Source organism: Oncorhynchus mykiss, chromosome 9 (genome assembly GCF_013265735.2).
Source record: "Oncorhynchus mykiss isolate Arlee chromosome 9, USDA_OmykA_1.1, whole genome shotgun sequence".
In the NCBI taxonomy this organism is placed as follows: Eukaryota; Metazoa; Chordata; class Actinopteri; order Salmoniformes; family Salmonidae; genus Oncorhynchus; species Oncorhynchus mykiss.
The window spans coordinates 10,357,836-10,376,061 of record NC_048573.1 but is presented as its reverse complement, the minus strand read 5'-3'; the positions used below and the strand labels follow the sequence as shown (position 1 = coordinate 10,376,061).

At 43.6% G+C, this 18,226-nt stretch overlaps 2 protein-coding genes and 2 non-coding genes across 4 annotated transcripts; all 4 read right to left on the bottom strand.

Annotated features, from left to right (window-relative positions):
* Window positions 1-208: 208 nt before the first annotated feature.
* Window positions 209-8,648, bottom strand: LOC110531420 (40S ribosomal protein S4). The gene is made up of 7 exons (XM_036987291.1): window positions 8,560-8,648; window positions 7,936-8,013; window positions 6,681-6,861; window positions 4,185-4,282; window positions 2,049-2,220; window positions 989-1,146; window positions 209-375 (listed from the first exon to the last, which is right to left on the bottom strand). Exons 1-7 carry the CDS (start codon window positions 8,560-8,562, stop codon window positions 274-276), a joined length of 792 nt encoding a protein of 263 aa, XP_036843186.1. The 5' UTR covers window positions 8,563-8,648; the 3' UTR covers window positions 209-273.
* On the bottom strand, window positions 747-881 carry LOC118966238. Its single transcript, XR_005053497.1, has one exon. It is a non-coding gene; the product is annotated as a small nucleolar RNA SNORA57 (small nucleolar RNA).
* LOC118966239 lies at window positions 5,178-5,253 on the bottom strand. Its single transcript, XR_005053498.1, has one exon. It is a non-coding gene; the product is annotated as a small nucleolar RNA SNORD61 (small nucleolar RNA).
* Window positions 8,649-10,738: 2,090 nt separating the features above from the next.
* Window positions 10,739-16,326, bottom strand: LOC110531421 (cbp/p300-interacting transactivator 1). The gene is made up of 2 exons (XM_021614619.2): window positions 15,938-16,326; window positions 10,739-13,244 (listed from the first exon to the last, which is right to left on the bottom strand). Exon 2 carries the CDS (start codon window positions 13,229-13,231, stop codon window positions 12,695-12,697), a length of 537 nt encoding a protein of 178 aa, XP_021470294.2. The 5' UTR covers window positions 13,232-13,244; window positions 15,938-16,326; the 3' UTR covers window positions 10,739-12,694.
* Window positions 16,327-18,226: the final 1,900 nt, after the last annotated feature.

Below are 18,226 nucleotides of genomic sequence, written 5' to 3'. Positions count from 1 at the left end.
GGTCTCAATTCGTCCCCAATTCCACCCTAGAAATTCCAGTGCATGATAATGTTGAGGGGAGATTCTGGGAGACATAAAATATCACTAATTTATGTGAAGATTGAAACTACTATTCAAGTGTGAGCCCGTTTGTTGGGGAAAGCTGCTCTGAAAAGATACATTAACAAATCATTGACGAAACATGGAAAACAGAAGTCCAGTCAGCAGATGGTTTTTGTTGTAAATAACATGTTTTTATTTCAAAGCCAGGATGCCTAGACCTACATATAGGACTTAGCTGCTGCCGGCCTTGGCAGCGATTCTCTTGTCCCGCTCCTCAGCGATTGTGAGGCGAATACCCTTTCCACGAGGCAGGGACACCCACGGCTTGTTGCCCTGGAGACGGGGAAGGAGAAAAGATGAGGACATTTGAAGGGAACGGGTGCAACTCACAGTCAACTATTTAAAGTTAAAAAACAACATTTAAGTTTTAGCCATCAACCATCAGAACTGAGAAAAGTAGAGACAAATCTGAACAGGAAATGGACATGCGTTCACAGGACTAAATAAATAGCTTTGAAAAGTGACATTATACTTTTAAAAGAAGTGATCATGCTGGTTGGAAAGGCCAGAATATGAGAACGTATGGTGGACAACTTGACCTCCATTTATGTCCCCACCCCAGCAGACAGAAGAGTAAAACATTAAAACACAGTTTGCAGTCTACTTGGTTTGGTATAGATGTGAACCTGCTCTTCATCAGTGTAAAGTGTGCCAGCGATTGAGGATAGAACCAGCAGACAATATCACACTGGTACCGAAGACATAGCATTGGCTTTGTTCTACCTCCGTACAATCACACAAGAGTACTGAGCAACTACAAGCGTGTCAAGAAATGGAGGGGGGGGGGGGGGGGGGGGGGGGGGGTCGAGTTGTCTCCAACGTGTATTTGCATGTTTAGTGCTCCCTCTGTACATGTGGTCGCCTACACGCCAACTCCTCTGCTCACCTTGCCAATGATGAAGATGTTTCCCAGCCTGGTGGCGAAGATGTTTCCAGCGCTGTCTTTGACGTGAACCACGTCAAACGAGCCAGGGTGCCTTTCCCGGTTAGTGATGATACCAATCCGCCCCAAATTGGCACCGCCAGTCACCATGCACAGGTTACCTACGAGAAGGAGGGACGAGAAGAGAGGAGAAGAGAGGGACGAGAGAGGAGAAGAGAGGGACGAGAGAGGAGAAGAGAGGGACGAGAGAGGGACGAGAGAGGAGAAGAGAGGGACGAGAGAGGAGAAGAGAGGGACGAGAGAGGAGAAGAGAGGGACGAGAGAGGAGAAGAGAGGGAGGAGAGGAGAGAAGAGAGGGAGGAGAAAAGAGAGAAGAGAGGGAGGAGAGAAGAGAGAAGAGAGGAGGGAGGAGAGAAGAGAGGAGGGAGGAGAGAAGAGAGGAGGGAGGAGAGGAGAGAAGAGAGGGAGGAGAGAAGAGGGTGGAGGAGGTTTAGAACTGCTTCAGAAGAATGCCGAGTTTGATTGGGTCGTAGTGTTGGTTTGCTTCCAAGAGTGCTTATGGAGCAAATGTCTGAATGAACAGATGTTACCATCCCGTAAAGTACCGTTTGTGTCTGCAGAGTACCAAAGCAGACCGTTGTAAATTCACTGTCTTGTGTAAAAAGGTGTCAGAGGCCATACGTCCCTGTCAGCCACGGGATACAGACAGGGAAGGTAGGAAACTAGTCGGTGTGCAGGGGGGGGGAGACATAACAGCACTGAACAAGCTGCACCAATTAAATCCTGCGGAATATTTTCTGTTAAATTTCACAAAATGGTTGCCCCACATTGGTGGAGGATGAGAAGCTTCACTTCCTTACTACATAAAGTGCTTTTGAGTATATAGGTGGGTAGTATATTAAAATTAAAGTACATTAAAAATTAGTACATTAAAATACAAGACAAATCAGTCCCCCGATCTCTAAACCCATTTCCTCACCAGTATCAAACCATTCCTTTAGGTCACTAGAAGTTTTTTTTTTTAAATTTAAGTTTAAGTTTAAATTTAAGTAATTCACGTTACCTGTGTCGAACTTGATGTGTTCTGTGATCTTGCCGGTGGCGAGGTCGATGCGGACTGTGTCGTTGACCTTGATGAGGGGGTCTGGGTAGCGGATGGTGCGGGCGTCATGGGTCACCAGTGCGGGGACTCCCTTGGTACCCATCAGGTTCTTCTTCACCTTACACAGCTTGTACTGGAGAGGGGGAAAGATGGGCGAGAAGAAAGTGAGTGATTGTTATGGTAAGGCTTTCCATAACCTAGTTTCTAGTCTAGCACTTAAATCCAAAAATGTCTCAAAAGTTGATTTGACAGTCGCTAGGTTTTGGGGTCTGAACCCCAACTATACTACACAAAGAAGTATGCGGAGACCTGCTCTTCAAATATCTCATTCCAAAATCATGGGAATTAATATTGAGTTGGTCTCCCCTTTGCTGCTATAACAACCTCCACTCTTCTGGGAAGGCTTTCCACTAGATGTTGGAACATTGCTGATATAACAACCTCCACTCTTCTGGGAAGACTTTCCACTAGATGTTGGAACATTGCTGCTATAACAACCTAAACTCTTCTGGGAAGGCTTCCCACTAGATGTTGGAACATTGCTGCTATAACAACCTCCACTCTTCTGGGAAGGCTTTCCACTAGATGTTGGAGGACTTGCAACATATGCTTCTTCCATTCAGCTACAAGAACATTGGTGAAGTCGGGCACTGCTGTTGGGCGATAAGGCCTGGCTATCAGTCGGCGTGCCAATTCATCCCAAAGGTGTTCGATGGGGTTGAGGTCAGGGCTCAAGCCAGTCAAGTTCTTCCACACCGATCTCAACAAGCCATTTCTTTATGGACCTCGCTTTGTGCACAGGAGCATCTTCATGCTGAAACAGGAAAGGCTATTCCCCAAACTGTTACCAAAGTTGGAAGCACAGAAACGTCTAGAATGTCATTGTATGCTGTAGCGTTAAGATTTCCCTTCACTAGAACTAGAGGGCCTAGCCTGAACATCAAAAAGCTCCCCAGGCCATTATTCCTCCAACACACTTTATAGTTGGCACTATGCATTGGGGAAGTTAGCGTTCTCCTGGCATCCGCCAAAGCCAGACTGGTCCATTGGTCTGCCAGATGGTGAAATGTAATTCATCACTCCAGAGAACGCATTTCCACTGCCGGCAAGCTTTACAACCACTCCAGCCGACGCTTGGCATTGCACGTGGGGATCTTAGGCTTGTGTGCGGCTGCTCGGTCACGGAAACCCATTTCACAAAGCTCCCGACAAACAGTTATTGTGCTGACGTTGCTTCCAGAGGCAGTTGAACTCTAGTGAGGGTTGCAACCGAGATGTTTTTTTTTTTACAAACATCAGTAAAATCAGCAGTCCCGTGTTCTCTAAATACTTAAGTTAATAAGGTCTGGTTTTTTCTTTTTACATTTGCAAAATTGCAAAACATTTCTAAAAACCTGTTTTCACTTTGTCATTATGGGGTATTGTGATGTCATTATGGGGTATTGTGATGTCATTATGGGGTATTGTGTAGATTGCTGATGAAAAAAATATATAAATAAATAAATGATGATATATATATATATATCTATATCTATATATATCTATATCTATCTATATCTCTATATATATCTATATATATATATATCTCTATATATATCTCTATATATCTATATATATCTATATCTATATCTATCTATATCTATATATATATATATATATATATCTCTATATCTATATATCTATATATATCTATATATATATCTATATCTCTATCTATATCTATATCTCTATCTCTATCTATATCTATATATAAGAATAAGGCTGTAACGCAACCAAATATGGATAAAGTCAAGTGGTCTGAATACTTTCCGATTGCTCTGTATACAGGACAAGGGATCCGACTGAAATCACGCACGCCATTTATTTACACAAGGAGGTAGAAAAACAACCATTTCACATTAGGAGTCAGTTAATTATTTTGTTTGGAGCTCAGAACTTCTTAGAGGTATTGGTGAGGGGTTTTTTTTTCAGCTCGTTGATCAAAACCAAAGTGTGTCTTCATTGCTCCGTCATACAGACGAGTCGGCCAATTATAATGGTACTGCTCAACAACAACAACCACCCGGTAGGGTTATGCGGTGACAGCGTGCGTCATACCTGGGCCTCCTCAGCAGTGATGCGGTGAACCGTGAAACGTCCCTTCACATCGTAGATCAGACGGAAGTGCTCTCCAGTCTTCTCAATACTGATCACATCTAGACAGACATAGCACACGCATTAAGAGTCGATGATCACATCCAGAACATAGACAAACACAACAAACACTCAGTCTGTCATGGTTGAACTTGAACAAAAAAGCTTTTTGCATGAAATCCAAAAAAAAAGGCGATATTTGTCAGTTTGAGTTACCATTACATTCTCATATTAGGAAAGACTTCAGATGGTTCAACTGTTATTGACTAACAGAATGAAAGTCAACAGTATTTTAGACAAGCTAGACTACATCTCAGACCCCCCCCCCCCTCTGACCTTCTCAGCCAATGGGTAGAGGAAGGACATGAGAAACAAGGAAATGGAATAGAGCTTCTCCACAGCGTGATATGGTCCAGTGAAGGAGAGGTGTGACATGGTGGGCTGAGTCACCTGGTCTAGGAAATTAATCAACACCATGGTCGTCGCTCTTGGCAGCGATCAAGGTGATAAGAACTACTGTGTGTTTGTGTGAGGGAATATGCGCACCCGAGAAAAAACGTGAATATGAGACAGTGGATGTCTATTGGTTTGGTGGCGTGGATACGGGAGGTTTGGTGACGTGGATACGGGCGGTGTGGTGGCGCGGATACGGGAGGTTTGGTGGCGCGGATACGGGAGGTTTGGTGGCGCGGATACGGGAGCCCAGAGGTAATCCCTCGAAGTGACCATCTGGTCTTACAGCTCCCCAGTAACACCAAGCAGCACCACTATCAAAAAAACGAATCAAAAATCATTCACTGTCCTAAAAGCCCAGAGCAAGCCAGCCATTACTGTTAGTGCCTTACAGCCCACCCATATCCAATTAGACAATTCCTGTAGAGACGAATCAGGGGAGCGTCAGCACCCTGTTTAGTGACCTAGGCCCAGGTTGAATCATAAAAAACATCCTATTGATTAGAGCTCAGAACTTCTTAGAGGTATTGGTGAGATTTATTTCAGCTCGTTGATCAAAACCAAAGTGTTTCTTCATTGCCCTCTACATTCATCACCGGCTGAGGTGAAAAACAGATGCTTCTAGCTGTGCTTTCGTCAGCGCAACAAACCCCCCCCCCCCCCCAAAAAAAATGTGTGATTGCGTCAAGGGAGGATGCATGTAGGACTTTGCTAGTATCGCTCATTCACTCACGACGCGTGCGATTGGCTTAACCGTTTGCACAGACGGGTTGATCAACAACTTAAGGAGAATGACACCCCGGAAGGCATGCGTTACGATTCTGATGTCACACAGCAACAGTGACAAGCCGTCACGTGGGAATCATAAGTGATTTGTTTTGAGGCGTTTGAGACTGATCATGTCAATGTTAATATGGCAACAAAACTTATTTTTTTGTTAAAGCTCTAGCTAACCATCAACTGCAAAGATGTATTTGAAAGACAAATGCTCATTGTGCAAAATGTATGGGTTTTCAATAAACATTGAGAGAAAATATGGTTTACATGTCGTCAACAGTCTAAGCCAGTGGTTCTCCATCCTGGTCCTGGGGACCCAAGGGGGTGCATGTTTTTGCCCTAGCAACTACACACCTGATTGAAAATCAAAGCCTTTTGATGAGCTGACCATTTTTAAATCAGCTGTGTAGTGCTAGGGCAAAAACATGCATCCCGTTAGGTCCCCAGGACCAGGACTAAGAGCCAGTGGTCTAAGACAATTACAATCCATTTCCCCTCCTCGTAGTTGCACACAAAGTTTAGATAGCCGAAAGCTACGCCTCTGTCAGTCATTGGTCAACAGTACTACTCCTAGCAGGAATGGGAACCACGGACAGACGTGATTCGTCAATGAAGTGTTTATCATTCAATGAAATAAAAGTTTGTGCATTTTTTTCCCTCCACTTGAAAAATATGGCACCAAACAGCTGGTCTAAATTTACACAACTAAGATCTCTGAAAGAATGACAATAATTTACATACTCCTTGATTTTATCTTAAAATAATTTGTGGAAGTGTATACTGGCTGTGTTGTTGCTACGGTGTCTCAAAAAGGGACAAATTAAGAATGCAGGGGGGTTTATTTCTCCATTTTTCCAAGCGAAGGTCTCTCAAGGGAATAGGAGAGGCACAGACGTTCACGTCGCCTAACCCCGAAAGGAGCCAGCCGAACATTTACCCGCCCTTCCGTACTCCTTGGCTTCTCCCATTGCCTTCCCCTATGGCTCCCTTCCTCACCCAACCCCTGTCCCCCAGCCACTTACCCAACCCCTGTCCCCCAGCCACTTACCCAACCCCGGTCCCCCAGCCACTTACCCAACCCCGGTCCCCCAGCCACTTACCCAACCCCGGTCCCCCAGCCACTTACCCAACCCCGGTCCCCCAGCCACTTACCCAACCCCGGTCCCCCAGCCACTTACCCAACCCCGGTCCCCCAGCCACTTACCCAACCCCGGTCCCCCAGCCACTTACCCATGAAGCCAGCAGGGTAGGTGATATCAGTGCGGACTTTGCCGTCGATCTTAATGAACCTTTGCATGCAGATCTTCTTGACCTCATCTCCGGTCAGGGCGTACTTCAGACGGTTCCTGAGGAAGATTATGAGAGGCAGGCACTCCCTCAGCTTGTGGGGACCAGTGGAGGGGCGAGGAGCCTACAGGGGGAGAATAGGGTTAGGCACTCTTAATTATATTAGAGCAGTTAAAAGGTGGATTCAACAATATGACGTAGGTCGACGCACAAAGTAAACAGCATAGTGGCTCAATATCTGCAACTACTAAGTGCGTTGAAGCACGAGGCTAAACGTCCAGTTTGGATCCCAGAATTCCCACATAACAGCGTGAAGCAAACCCATCTTCATACTCTGACACAGTGTGACAGGGTGAAGTTTTGCATCTCATTCGTTGCAATATCTGCAGTGCTGCTTGTGGCAAAGGCACGTTGCCGAGTCTACCTTCATTAACAATATCGGCTATAGACAATGCAGTGACAGCAGACCACTACACACAGGGAGGAGAGTACGATAGTACGTGGGGAATGGGGTTAGGATGGGAGGGAAAGCCACAACAGTTCAGTAGATGAAATAGAAAATGACTACAACAATGTATGTTACAAACACCTTCATTGGTTAAAAACATTTGTAGGGCCACAATCTAGCAACAGACAATTTATGCTTGATACGGAGGTGCCATATGTATGGTGTGATGCAATCGCTGAGCCTCCGGTAGAGTTTCGTACCATGCGCCAGCAAAATTCTACATTGATGTGATTGGTTGACTGTAGGTGGGGTCTAGTATAAACAAACTCACTTGCTTTACAACAGCTCTGCTCAGAAGCACAAGTCAAGTACACAGGCCCTGAACAACAGCTCTGCTCAGACACACAAGTATACAGGCCCCATCCTACTACACGTAAAGAGTAGAATTGAGTATGTAGCGCCTTCCAGCAACGTCATAAACGGTTTGCGGTGCTCACTTTAATAATGTTTTGACAAGTAAGCTAATGTTCTTTCAATAGGAGGGGAACGTGCCTCAAGTTAGGTTGGGTCGCGCGGCGTTCCAACAGCCCAGGTGAGGAACAGGTAGGGGACAAGACAATGAATGACATGTTCGTCGAGAAAATAAATGGAAAACTGATGGCTAGATATGAATGACCAACCATTTGTATACTAGTCTGCAACCAGCTAGTAACATTGTGGTTTCAACATAGCTACTTTCTATGTACTTACGAACACTCCGGTGAGCTTGTCAAGCATCCAATGCTTGGGCGCTGCAACGCGCTTCAGGTGCTTCTTCGGTCCTCGTGCCTGGTAAACAGAAAACAAGGTTAAACAACACAGCAGTACAACTTCATTGGAACAGTTTACCGGACAAACGGCTGTTCGTTTTGAGGTACCATGCGACCCGTATGGCTAGCAGATGTTAGCATGCAAGTTACTTATTTGCTATATGTCCACGAACGCGATTTCCGGCTGGGGCCTACTCGGTGAAAGCACAAGAACATTTGCTTATTTTACACATTTTCGCCGCAAAAGGTGTGCTCAATTACCAAGGCTAGTATAAACTTCGGGAATAGTCTTTTGAACGTAGAAATCGTGGTAACGGAAACATGTTTGGCTGAAATGGGCAGAGTTGATGCTAACCAGCTAGCCGGTGGCTACAATGGTCAAACGAATCGGTTTTCCTAAAATCGTTTCAGAGACTCAGACATAACTTATTATTTAAATACAGGGACTAACCATTGCACAAAGTATATATTTTCATACAATCGCAGTTATATGTGCAATATTATTTTCAGAAAAAGTGATGTTTGATGATGATTCGGGAGAAAATCATAAAGAAATACGGCTCACCATGTTGGAGTCTGCGAGGAAAAGGACCTCCCACTTCGAGTCCTTGCAAAATAAGACAGAGTACGGTGCATGATAAGGGACAAACCGAGCATAATTTATTTGGTCCGCTCTCTAGTGTCGAGGAGAATAACTGCGACTGGATGTTCCTTTAACGTGTCAGAAATTTATTTTATTTAACCTTTATTTAACTTGGCAAACCAGTTAAGAAAGGTTACTGGATCGAATCCCGAGCTAACAATGTAAAATGCTGTCGTTCTGCCCCTGAACAAGGCACTGTTCCTAGGTAGGTCATCATTGTAAATAAGAATTTGTTCGTAACTGACTTGCCTAGTTAAATAAAGGTACAATTTAAAACATTTAAAAATAAAAAATTCTTATTTACAATAAAGGCCTACTAAAAGGCATAAGGCCTCCTGCTGGGATGGGGGCTGGGATTTAAAATAAATATAAATATAGGACAAAACACACATCACGACAAGAGAGACAACACAACACTACATAAAGAGAGACCTAAGGCAACAACATAGCAAGGCAGCAACACATGACATCGCAGCATGGTAGCAACACAACATGGTGCAAATATTATTGGGCACAGACAACAGCACAAAGTGCAAGAAGGTAGAGACAACAATCACACAAAGCAGCCACAACTGTCAGTAGAGTGTCCATGATTGAGTCTTTGAGTGAAGAGATTGAGATAAAACTGCCCAGTTTGAGTGTTTGTTGCAGCTCGTTCCAGTCACTAGCTGCAGCGAACTGAAAAGGGGAGTGACCCAGGAGTGTGTGTGCTTTGGGGACCTTTAATAGAATGTGACTGGCAGGACGGGTGTTGTATGTGGAGGATGAGGGCTGCAGTAGGTATCTCAGATAGGGGGGAGTGAGGACTAAGAGGGTTTTATAAATAAGCATCAACCAGTGGGTCTTACGACAGGTTTACAGAGATGACCAGCTTACAGAGGAGTATAGAGTGCAGTGATGTGTCCTATACGGAGCATCGTGGCAAATCTGATGGCCAAATGGTAAAGAACATCTAGCCGCTCGAGAGCACCCTTACCTGCTGATCTATAAATTACGTGTCCGTAATCAAGCATGGTTAGGATGGTCATCTGAATCAGGGTTAGTTTGACAGCTGGGGTGAAAGAGGAGTGATTACAATAGAGGAAATCAAGTCTAGATTTTATTTTAGCCCTCAGCTTTGATATGTGCTGAGAGAAGGACAGTGTACCGTCTAGCCATACTCCCAAGTACTTGTACTACCTCAAGAAATACAGTATTGATTTTCATATTATTGTAGCAGCTACGTAAGTCAGTGTTTGAAATGTAATATATGGTACCCATACATTATATGGCTCTCATTGTGATTCTTATATGATTGTAAATATGTCATATATCAAATTCAATCCGTCTCAATCTAGAATAGGCCTAAACACACAGTTGAACTTATTTTCGTAATATTATCTTGATTCTCAAGTCTTGCCTAAATGTCTTCATCGGTAGTAAACAAATCATTTTTGATATGTTCTGTAGCCTGTTTTTTCTTCTATTCCCTGAGCCTCTCTGATTTCCTCCCGTAATCTCTGTCGGGAAATACCAACGCGCAGGACAGAGCCCTTCTGTTTGTGCGGCGCAAGATAATCAAGCCGTTATTCCGGGTGTTCCCATGCCGAATGTCACCAGTGACGTCCTGTAGCTTGCTTTTTCCTATGCTTTGGATTCTGTCTACTCAATTCAGTCTGTTACAAGTCATATACTTCTACGCGAAGCCGGTATATTATGCCCGTCTGACCCCTGGTCCTCAGTAAACCTGCAACAGTGTGGGTGTATATATATACACACACAGTCTGAATCAAGGTTTTCATATGATGGTCCTTGTTTCTTTAAAAAGGTATGCAGTTTCTAATCACCTTTATCTGCAGTGTTTCGTCGTTACACATGCTGCCTGTTGTAGGCCTACAGTCTGTTGCTTGTGTTATTGGACTCCACCAGTGAACTTTGAGGCATTTTGAAAAAGTTGACGCTAGAGGGCGACATTTTATAAGAAAGTTATGACCAACCATTTTTCATTCATGTGTGAACTGTTCTCAACTACAGAAATCATGAGTTTGTGCACAGATAGTGAACTAAGTTGTGTAAAAACCTAAATGGTAGACTATAGTACTAATGAGAAACGGAGAGAATATTCTGTTCGGTATTCTTTATTTTCCCCAAACATGCAGAGAACAAAAATACAACCATTTAAATATGATCTAGTAAATTTACATAGAAATACAAATGAGATGCAAAAAAATTAAATCAACCTCGGATATATTCTTTCCGTCATTTAAAATTGCAAAACAAAAGTCAAAGATGAGACAAATAAAGAAATGAGGTCCACCTCTTAAACAAAAGAAAGCCTTCAATTGAAAAAAGGTGTGATTTTAAGAAACTAAGGATCATACAATCAGTACAGTATCTACTATACAAGTGATTAATTACTATCTGATATGTTTCTTTTACAAAGTCAATAGCCAGAGGTTTCTCACCCTAAACCAAAATAAGTCATAAAAATGTGAAATGTAATAAGCAAAACGAACAGAAACTAAATCAAAGTAAAATGTTCTTGCGCCAGTCGTCAGTCGGATCAAAGGGTTTCTGTTCAGGAAATTACAAGTTGGTAATATTCCATTAGTTATCTTCAATGTCCTGGGTGTTAAAATGTGGTCTTTCACGTCGTGTTGATGCAATGTGATTCAGGCTTAGGACTCTATTCACTGAAACCTGGGAACTTAGTCAATTGAAACTTTCTCGTCAATTTTTTCTGTCTTAAAAATGAGTTGCATAAGACATAAAAATAAATCTCTTTTACAATGTAGGTACTGTAGGTAAATCAGTCAATGACTCAATCATCAGTTTGTCATTAGGTCGTCTTCAGCTCTCCCATTCCACCCCAGAAAAACAAACAAGGCAGCCATCTTTAACTGCATCCTACAGCCTCATTAACTAATAGATTGGAACAGTCAAATGGCACCCTATTCCCTTTATAGTGCACTACTTTAGACCAGGACCCATAGGGCTCTGGCCATACGCGCACTATATAGGGAATAGGGTGCCAGTTGAGATGTACACATTTACTTTGACAGTAACATAGCAGAGTAGGTAGTGACGGAGTGTCTTGGCTCAGAGCACAGGAGAGAGAGAGAGAGACAGAAGAAAAGGGAGAGACTCATAGCTCTCTTTGCTTCTTCAGACATCATCCATTTGACATAGAGCAAGAGACTTACAATACATACAGAGAGAGGGAAAGCGAGACGGGGAGATCGGGCAGAAACAAGACTCCTACAGAGTTACATGAAGACCACTGACTTTGAGACTCAATAACGTATTTAGATACAGACAATAGCATGGAGACTACACAGGCCTCCTGTCATGTCTGTCTCATACAACCTCTCACACACAGGTACACATCACTCATCTCTCTCGCGCATTCTCTCACCCTCACGTCGCATCAAACCCCCTGAACCCGAGGGTAACTGAACAAGTGCCTGTTTCACAGCTGCATTACCGCAACATAATACCACCCATCCTTCAGTCAGTGTGTGTGTGAGCGTGTGCAGGAGGCCCGTGGGAGGTACAACGAGACAGGCCCCAGGCTCTTCTATCCCTCAGTGTTTTCCCTACTGTTAAATATAGATAGGGTCCTGTGGGTTTTGTCCCCTCTTGGTTTCTGTTGTACCGTTGGATGTTCACAACCCTTAACGCCGCTTCAGGGTCCTTTTGCGCCGAGGAATAAATGAAGGTAAACACAAGTTCCCCCTGAAGTCGACATCCTCTCTGACACACAGACTCACAGAAAAACACAAGACGAAACCCCAGCCCCGTGTCCGCACTCTGTCCTTCTGAGAGAGGAAATGAGAGGGTGGTACAGAGGGGAAAAAACAAGAGCGCATGCTCTCTTTGGGTCCGTTTGTGGTCATCATTTTTCTTTCAGAGAAAAACTAAGAGGTTGACCCCCCCAAAAAAACAAAAGGACAGTTTCTCTTTCTGTGTGTTTAGGTTAGTATGCGGCAGGGACGTCGGAGTCTGTGTCCATCCAAACAAGAGACTAACAGAAGAATGAAAGAGAGCACAGATCCCCTCCTTCCATCTCTCTATCCGGTCAACATCCAGCAGGTACGTCCGCTATAAAGTCAAACTCATTCTGTCCCAGCCAGAGTTCAGGCAGCTCATTGGCCCGGTCCAACCCCAGCTCTATGACCAATGACATCAGAACCTCTTCATCCACTGGGTCAGAATCTATGATCCCGCCAGATCCACAACTCTGGTTCCCACCTCCGCCACCTCCAGAGGTACCCCCGACCAGCTGCCCAGTCGAGCCCACCGTGGAGCCCCCAAACCCCCTCTGAGGCCCTGAGTTGAGCCCTGAGGCACCACTGCCTCCAGCCAGACTCTGGTAGTGGGAGTTGAGTTTCTGGAGCTGCAGGCTGGCGAGGAGGTGAGGGCTGGTCTGGAGGGTCTGCAGGCAGAAGGGCTGTGGTTTGGAGAGGGATGGAGAGGTGGAGTTGGGAAAGGGGTCATCCCCGGGGGTCTTGGCAGTGACCGTCATCCCAGGGTAGTGGAGCAGGGTGAGGGAGGATGGAGGAGGCTCGCGGTCCTTCATGACGACGTGGGCTGGGCTGGAAAACAGTGAGGTCATCACCTGGGGACACCTGAGAAGGAGGAAGAAACTGTGTTACGATGACATCATCAAACGGGGACACACCGCCATACAAGGCGGAAGAGATGACAGGGAGTACTGAAAACATACAGGATTATTCTGTTAACATATGACATCAGTGTTTAGATTAGAGTGATAAGCCTGCTTGGCTTTAAAGTCACCTGCTTCACTAGGTCACCACTAGTAAGTAGCCTGTTCCAAATCCCAGATTGAGACATGGCCCTGCCTGGCTAAAAGAATAGCCTCAATTAAATTTGGGGGGGGGGGGGGCACAAAACAAAAAAATCTTTAGGTGGGTCACAGCACGGAGAGATGGCACCTTATTCCCTATATAGTGCCCTCCTTTTGACCAGAACCACTTCCCCTGACCTCTAATGACAGTCAGTCAAAAGTAGTGCACTATATAGGGAGTATGGTGCCATTTTGGATACATACTAAAGTACCATAGAGGCTCAGAGGGGACTGACTGGCAGTTCATAATAAGGGTTAAAGAAAACAGGACTTTTGAGGACTGAGTCACATGATAGAAAACACACACACACATATAAATAATATATATACACACACACACACACACACACACATACACACACGTGCTGATCCCACTGCAGACCCCTTCCCAACACACTCATTTGACCCCCTTCCTGCCCCAGCCCATATTTATGGAGAGGGTAATTGCTACAGGCAGGCATGCAGCTGCACTGGACCTACAACACACCAGCATCTCATGAGCCCTGCCATTGACAGCTGTTGAGGATTTATCGCTGTGTGTGTTCTTCAGTCCTTTGTGTTCATTATTCTTTGGCTGATTACTGTCAGGACTGCAGACTGAAATACGGTTATTAAAATGAATCCTTAGGAAGGAGAGACATTAGGCCCCGTTCAAATACGGTATTAAAATGAATCCTTAGGAAGGAAAGACATTAGGCCCTGATTTAAAACCTAAAAACTAAAAGTGGTAGTTGAGAATCTCACGCACACACCAAAAGTGGTAATTCAGGCACTCAGTGAAACCTCATTAACCTCATCTTCAGACCAAAACTACAAGCACATTATCTGCTTTACACTTTTTGCAAAACACTAAACACAGTTCTCTACATTAGACACATCATTCAAAACGAACAGGTCTCGTGTTTCTTTTGGAAAACACTGCCGTTCAAAATGCCACACTCATTTTACCGACACAGTGCTGACGTGTGAAAAACACTTCTAGCTGATTTCTTCACTTAGAAAATCAGAGCTTGAGCACTATAAATAGGCTTCAGGTTGGCTTTCTTGGTTTGGGCAACAATGGAGGCCAATTAAAGGAGAGAGAGTTAGAGGAAGAGGGGGATGAAGACGAGGAGGAAAAGGACAAGCCTATTTATTTATCTTCTACTGTATTTTGTCATCTCAGTGTTCATCCTGAAATCTGGATGAAAAGGTTGTGAAAGAAACATTTGATTTTTCCCCCTTGCATTTCTGTTTATAGTTTAAATACATATTGCATGTGTACATACTGCATATGTTTGTGAGCATATGTACGTGTGAGTGCTATGACAAGCTGCCGTGGACTCCACTGCACACGGAACATGCAAAAGACACAAGATAGGAGTGTTTTACATTTGTCACGTCCGTGTGTAGTTTGCGTGTATAAGAGCTAATCAATTGTTGGTGTGTGCGTGCGTGTGTGTGTGTGGAGTTGATGCAAAAACACAATTTTGAGAAGAGTCAAAATAATTTAGAATTTAGTGTTTGGTTTTGCAAGAGGTGTGACGTTTTGCATGTGTGTGTGTCGAGTCTCTAGAAAAGTAGCCGGAGTCTCAAATCGTGTGGAAGCAACTGTCAAACTGTAAATGCATTCTCCCTTAAAAAGGAGACCATGGACCGCATTCGAATACTTTAAAATGCATCCTTAATAATGAAGTGGAATGTTTCGTTCACTAAACAGTATTTTAACCTGGTGCCAATATCAAACTGTTTGTTGACAGACAAAGGTAGGCTATTCAACTCGTATGGGTGGTTTATTTAGCCTATAAACTAATCACACCATGTCAAACAATCACAATAGAAGTTACTTGATTACATTAATCACATCCGCCTCCCCGCAGACGTGGTCCGGACCTGAAAATGAGCATGGAACCCCTCTGCTTCTAGCCAACAACAGCGGTGTCAATTACACAATTACCATGCGTGTCGAGCCAATTAGAACGTGAATCGCTCAATATACACACACACACACACACACACACCTTGACCATATGGTGAGGCTGAGCATGGCCACTTGTTTTATAGTAATTGAGTCAACGCTATGAGATATAGAAAACCACACTAACATTTACAGCCAACAGAATACCACTTTGTCAAAGTAACAAACGTTTTGACAAAGCCCCATTTTCTACCAAATGCCCATTTGGTAAAATAGGCTGAATAGTTGACTAAAAAGCCATACTTTTTAGAGATTCGTGTTATGGAGTTGTGTTACGAAATCATCATCCAAGATGTGCGTAAAATGCATGTAATTCACCAGTTCAAACCGGGAGGCAAATCACAAAAAGGGCTAAACGAAACATTTTAGGGGGAAAAGTTATTGGTAGCATTTGGCAAATAAGTTCACAATTTCCCCCATTGCTCTGTGAAATCAAACTATTGTGAATAACTTCCATAAAATGTTAACGGAACAATTAAAAATGTAAAATAACATACCCTTTAGAACGCCACTTTTAAACGCAGCTGTAGGTCCGTTTGAGGAAGGCAAATAATGGTCAAAAAAAGTCAAAATGTACAAATCAACTCCAACGGATCGCAGGATAACACCACACCCGTAAATGTTTGCTGTCAAAAACTTTGACAATTGTTGTAGTCTATATTTAGTAAGGAATCCGCCGGTTCCTGTTGAGAGCTATAGTCATAAAGTAAACGGTTGAGTCAATATTGTCCTCGTGCTGCGTCTCTCCTCGCTCTGTGCGAAATAACAGACTGTCCGACTCCGGGATAGTTCCCTCACTGTGGTTGTTACTGAATATAAAGTATTATTTTCTCTCACACACACACGACCCTCAAGTGAGGCGCGTTTGTGGCGGGACAGCATTTAAATCACGGCGTGGATTTGTAGAGGAATAGGACTGACGCACCACGGTTATCGCACAATAAACGGTTCATTCCAGTATCGGAGGAAACCAGTTTCCGGAGTTTCGGTCATGAAAGCGCTCTACGGAGGCAGATGTTTTCTATTCTCAGAACGAGCGCTTTTCTCTACAGTCACAGATCAAATCCTATTGTTGTCTATTCTATTCTACTCCAAACAGACAACTCACTGATTATCATTCATGAGAGAACGCACAGCCTCAACATTTTTTAATGGTCTTGAAACAATAACTGTTGATTTATTTTCACGAGAAAAACAATGTTCACAGGAGGAACCAAATAGAAAACCGTGTGGATATGATCCAATACGCACGCACGCACCCGCGCACACACAATTGGCCTTAGCCTATTGCGTAGCCCACCTGGAGAGACCGCTATGCTAACGTCTCATCATTAGGGTAGGCCTATTTCATATCTAAAAGGTCATCTGTTACAACTGGCTATAGGTCAAATCACTCCAAATGATTTGCTAAAATAAAACAACAATAGGAAATAGAGACCTAAACATTTCCTAAACCTCGAGGTTATCGTCAGCATTTTTTTCATCCGTTTTAGCCTAAATAAATATCATATTTTCATTAATTCATTCTAAACAATATACCTACGTCTCAATATAGTCAAAGAGAGAAAAGAACAGAACAGGTGAAGCCAATATTATTTTAGAACTCCACGCGCCTTAATTCCGTTTAAGTTAAAGGCTCACGAGCATCTGTCTTTAGTCCCGTTGGCGCGCGGAGACAGTTAACATGTAGATTAGGCTCGAGCGTGATGTATGGAAGTTCGTGGAGTCCTCCCCCGTGGGAAAACAGTATGCAAATTAGATTAACGGTTTTCAAGTACCCCTCTAACGTAAAACTAGGCAAAATGGGTAAACACACAGAACGACCGAAGTAAGCGCACATTAACGTCACCTTGAAGTTTTCAATGAGTCTGCTGTGGGATCATTTTAGCAAGCCTCCCACAGAAGTATAGCCTAAGCAAATATAAGTTGTTAATAACATAATAGACATTGTACCGAACTTTTATCTAATTTGATCATTTATCTAAAACGTAAACTGATGTCCTATTCAAATAATGATGCCATGCCACTCTGGAGGGAAACATGATGTTGGGAAGTCCTGACGGAGTCAGTCCAGTCGCCACACGGGACAGAGCAGGCAGGTGTGCTATTCAACAGCATGAATGGAGAACATAGAGAGATGGGAGTTTGATTTCAGGCAGGGGAGGAGAGGAAACGTTATATAGGCTCTGAGAGTTTCTTTAGTGTAAATATTCATTGAAGTGGGTTGATGAACTTGGATGGCATGACACAAGACATTGCTAACTATGCTTTAAGAAGGTTCTCCTAAAAGAAGAAATTTGAGAAGTTCTCAATAATTTTCGATAAAAATAGAAAAAATATTAAGGAAACAGTTATTTAAAAGGTTCTCCTAAAATATCTTGTGAATTTGGCCCCCTGAAGTTGTCTTATTTTGGTCTCCTTAAGGGGTGTCTGGGGGAGGAATAAGGAACCACACTTCTCTCATGTTCATTCATTTTCTAGGGTCTTTGTGCAACAGCCGTTGAAGAGAGAGCGTTTCAATCAGTTCCGTCTTTCCTATTAACCCATAAACACACTAATGACTTTCCCTCGTTTCACATTCACTCTGAGGGAAACCACAAGACTGACCACGGCATCCGTAGTGTGAGTGGGTGTGTGTGTGTCCTGGCCATGGTGTTTCAATTAAATCCATAAAGATCACAGACAGAACTTTACAACTTCTGTTGCACACATGGAAACCACTTTGATTCACCACTCCTAGTTTACATCTCAAACGGCACCCTATTCCCTTTCTAGTGCACTACCCA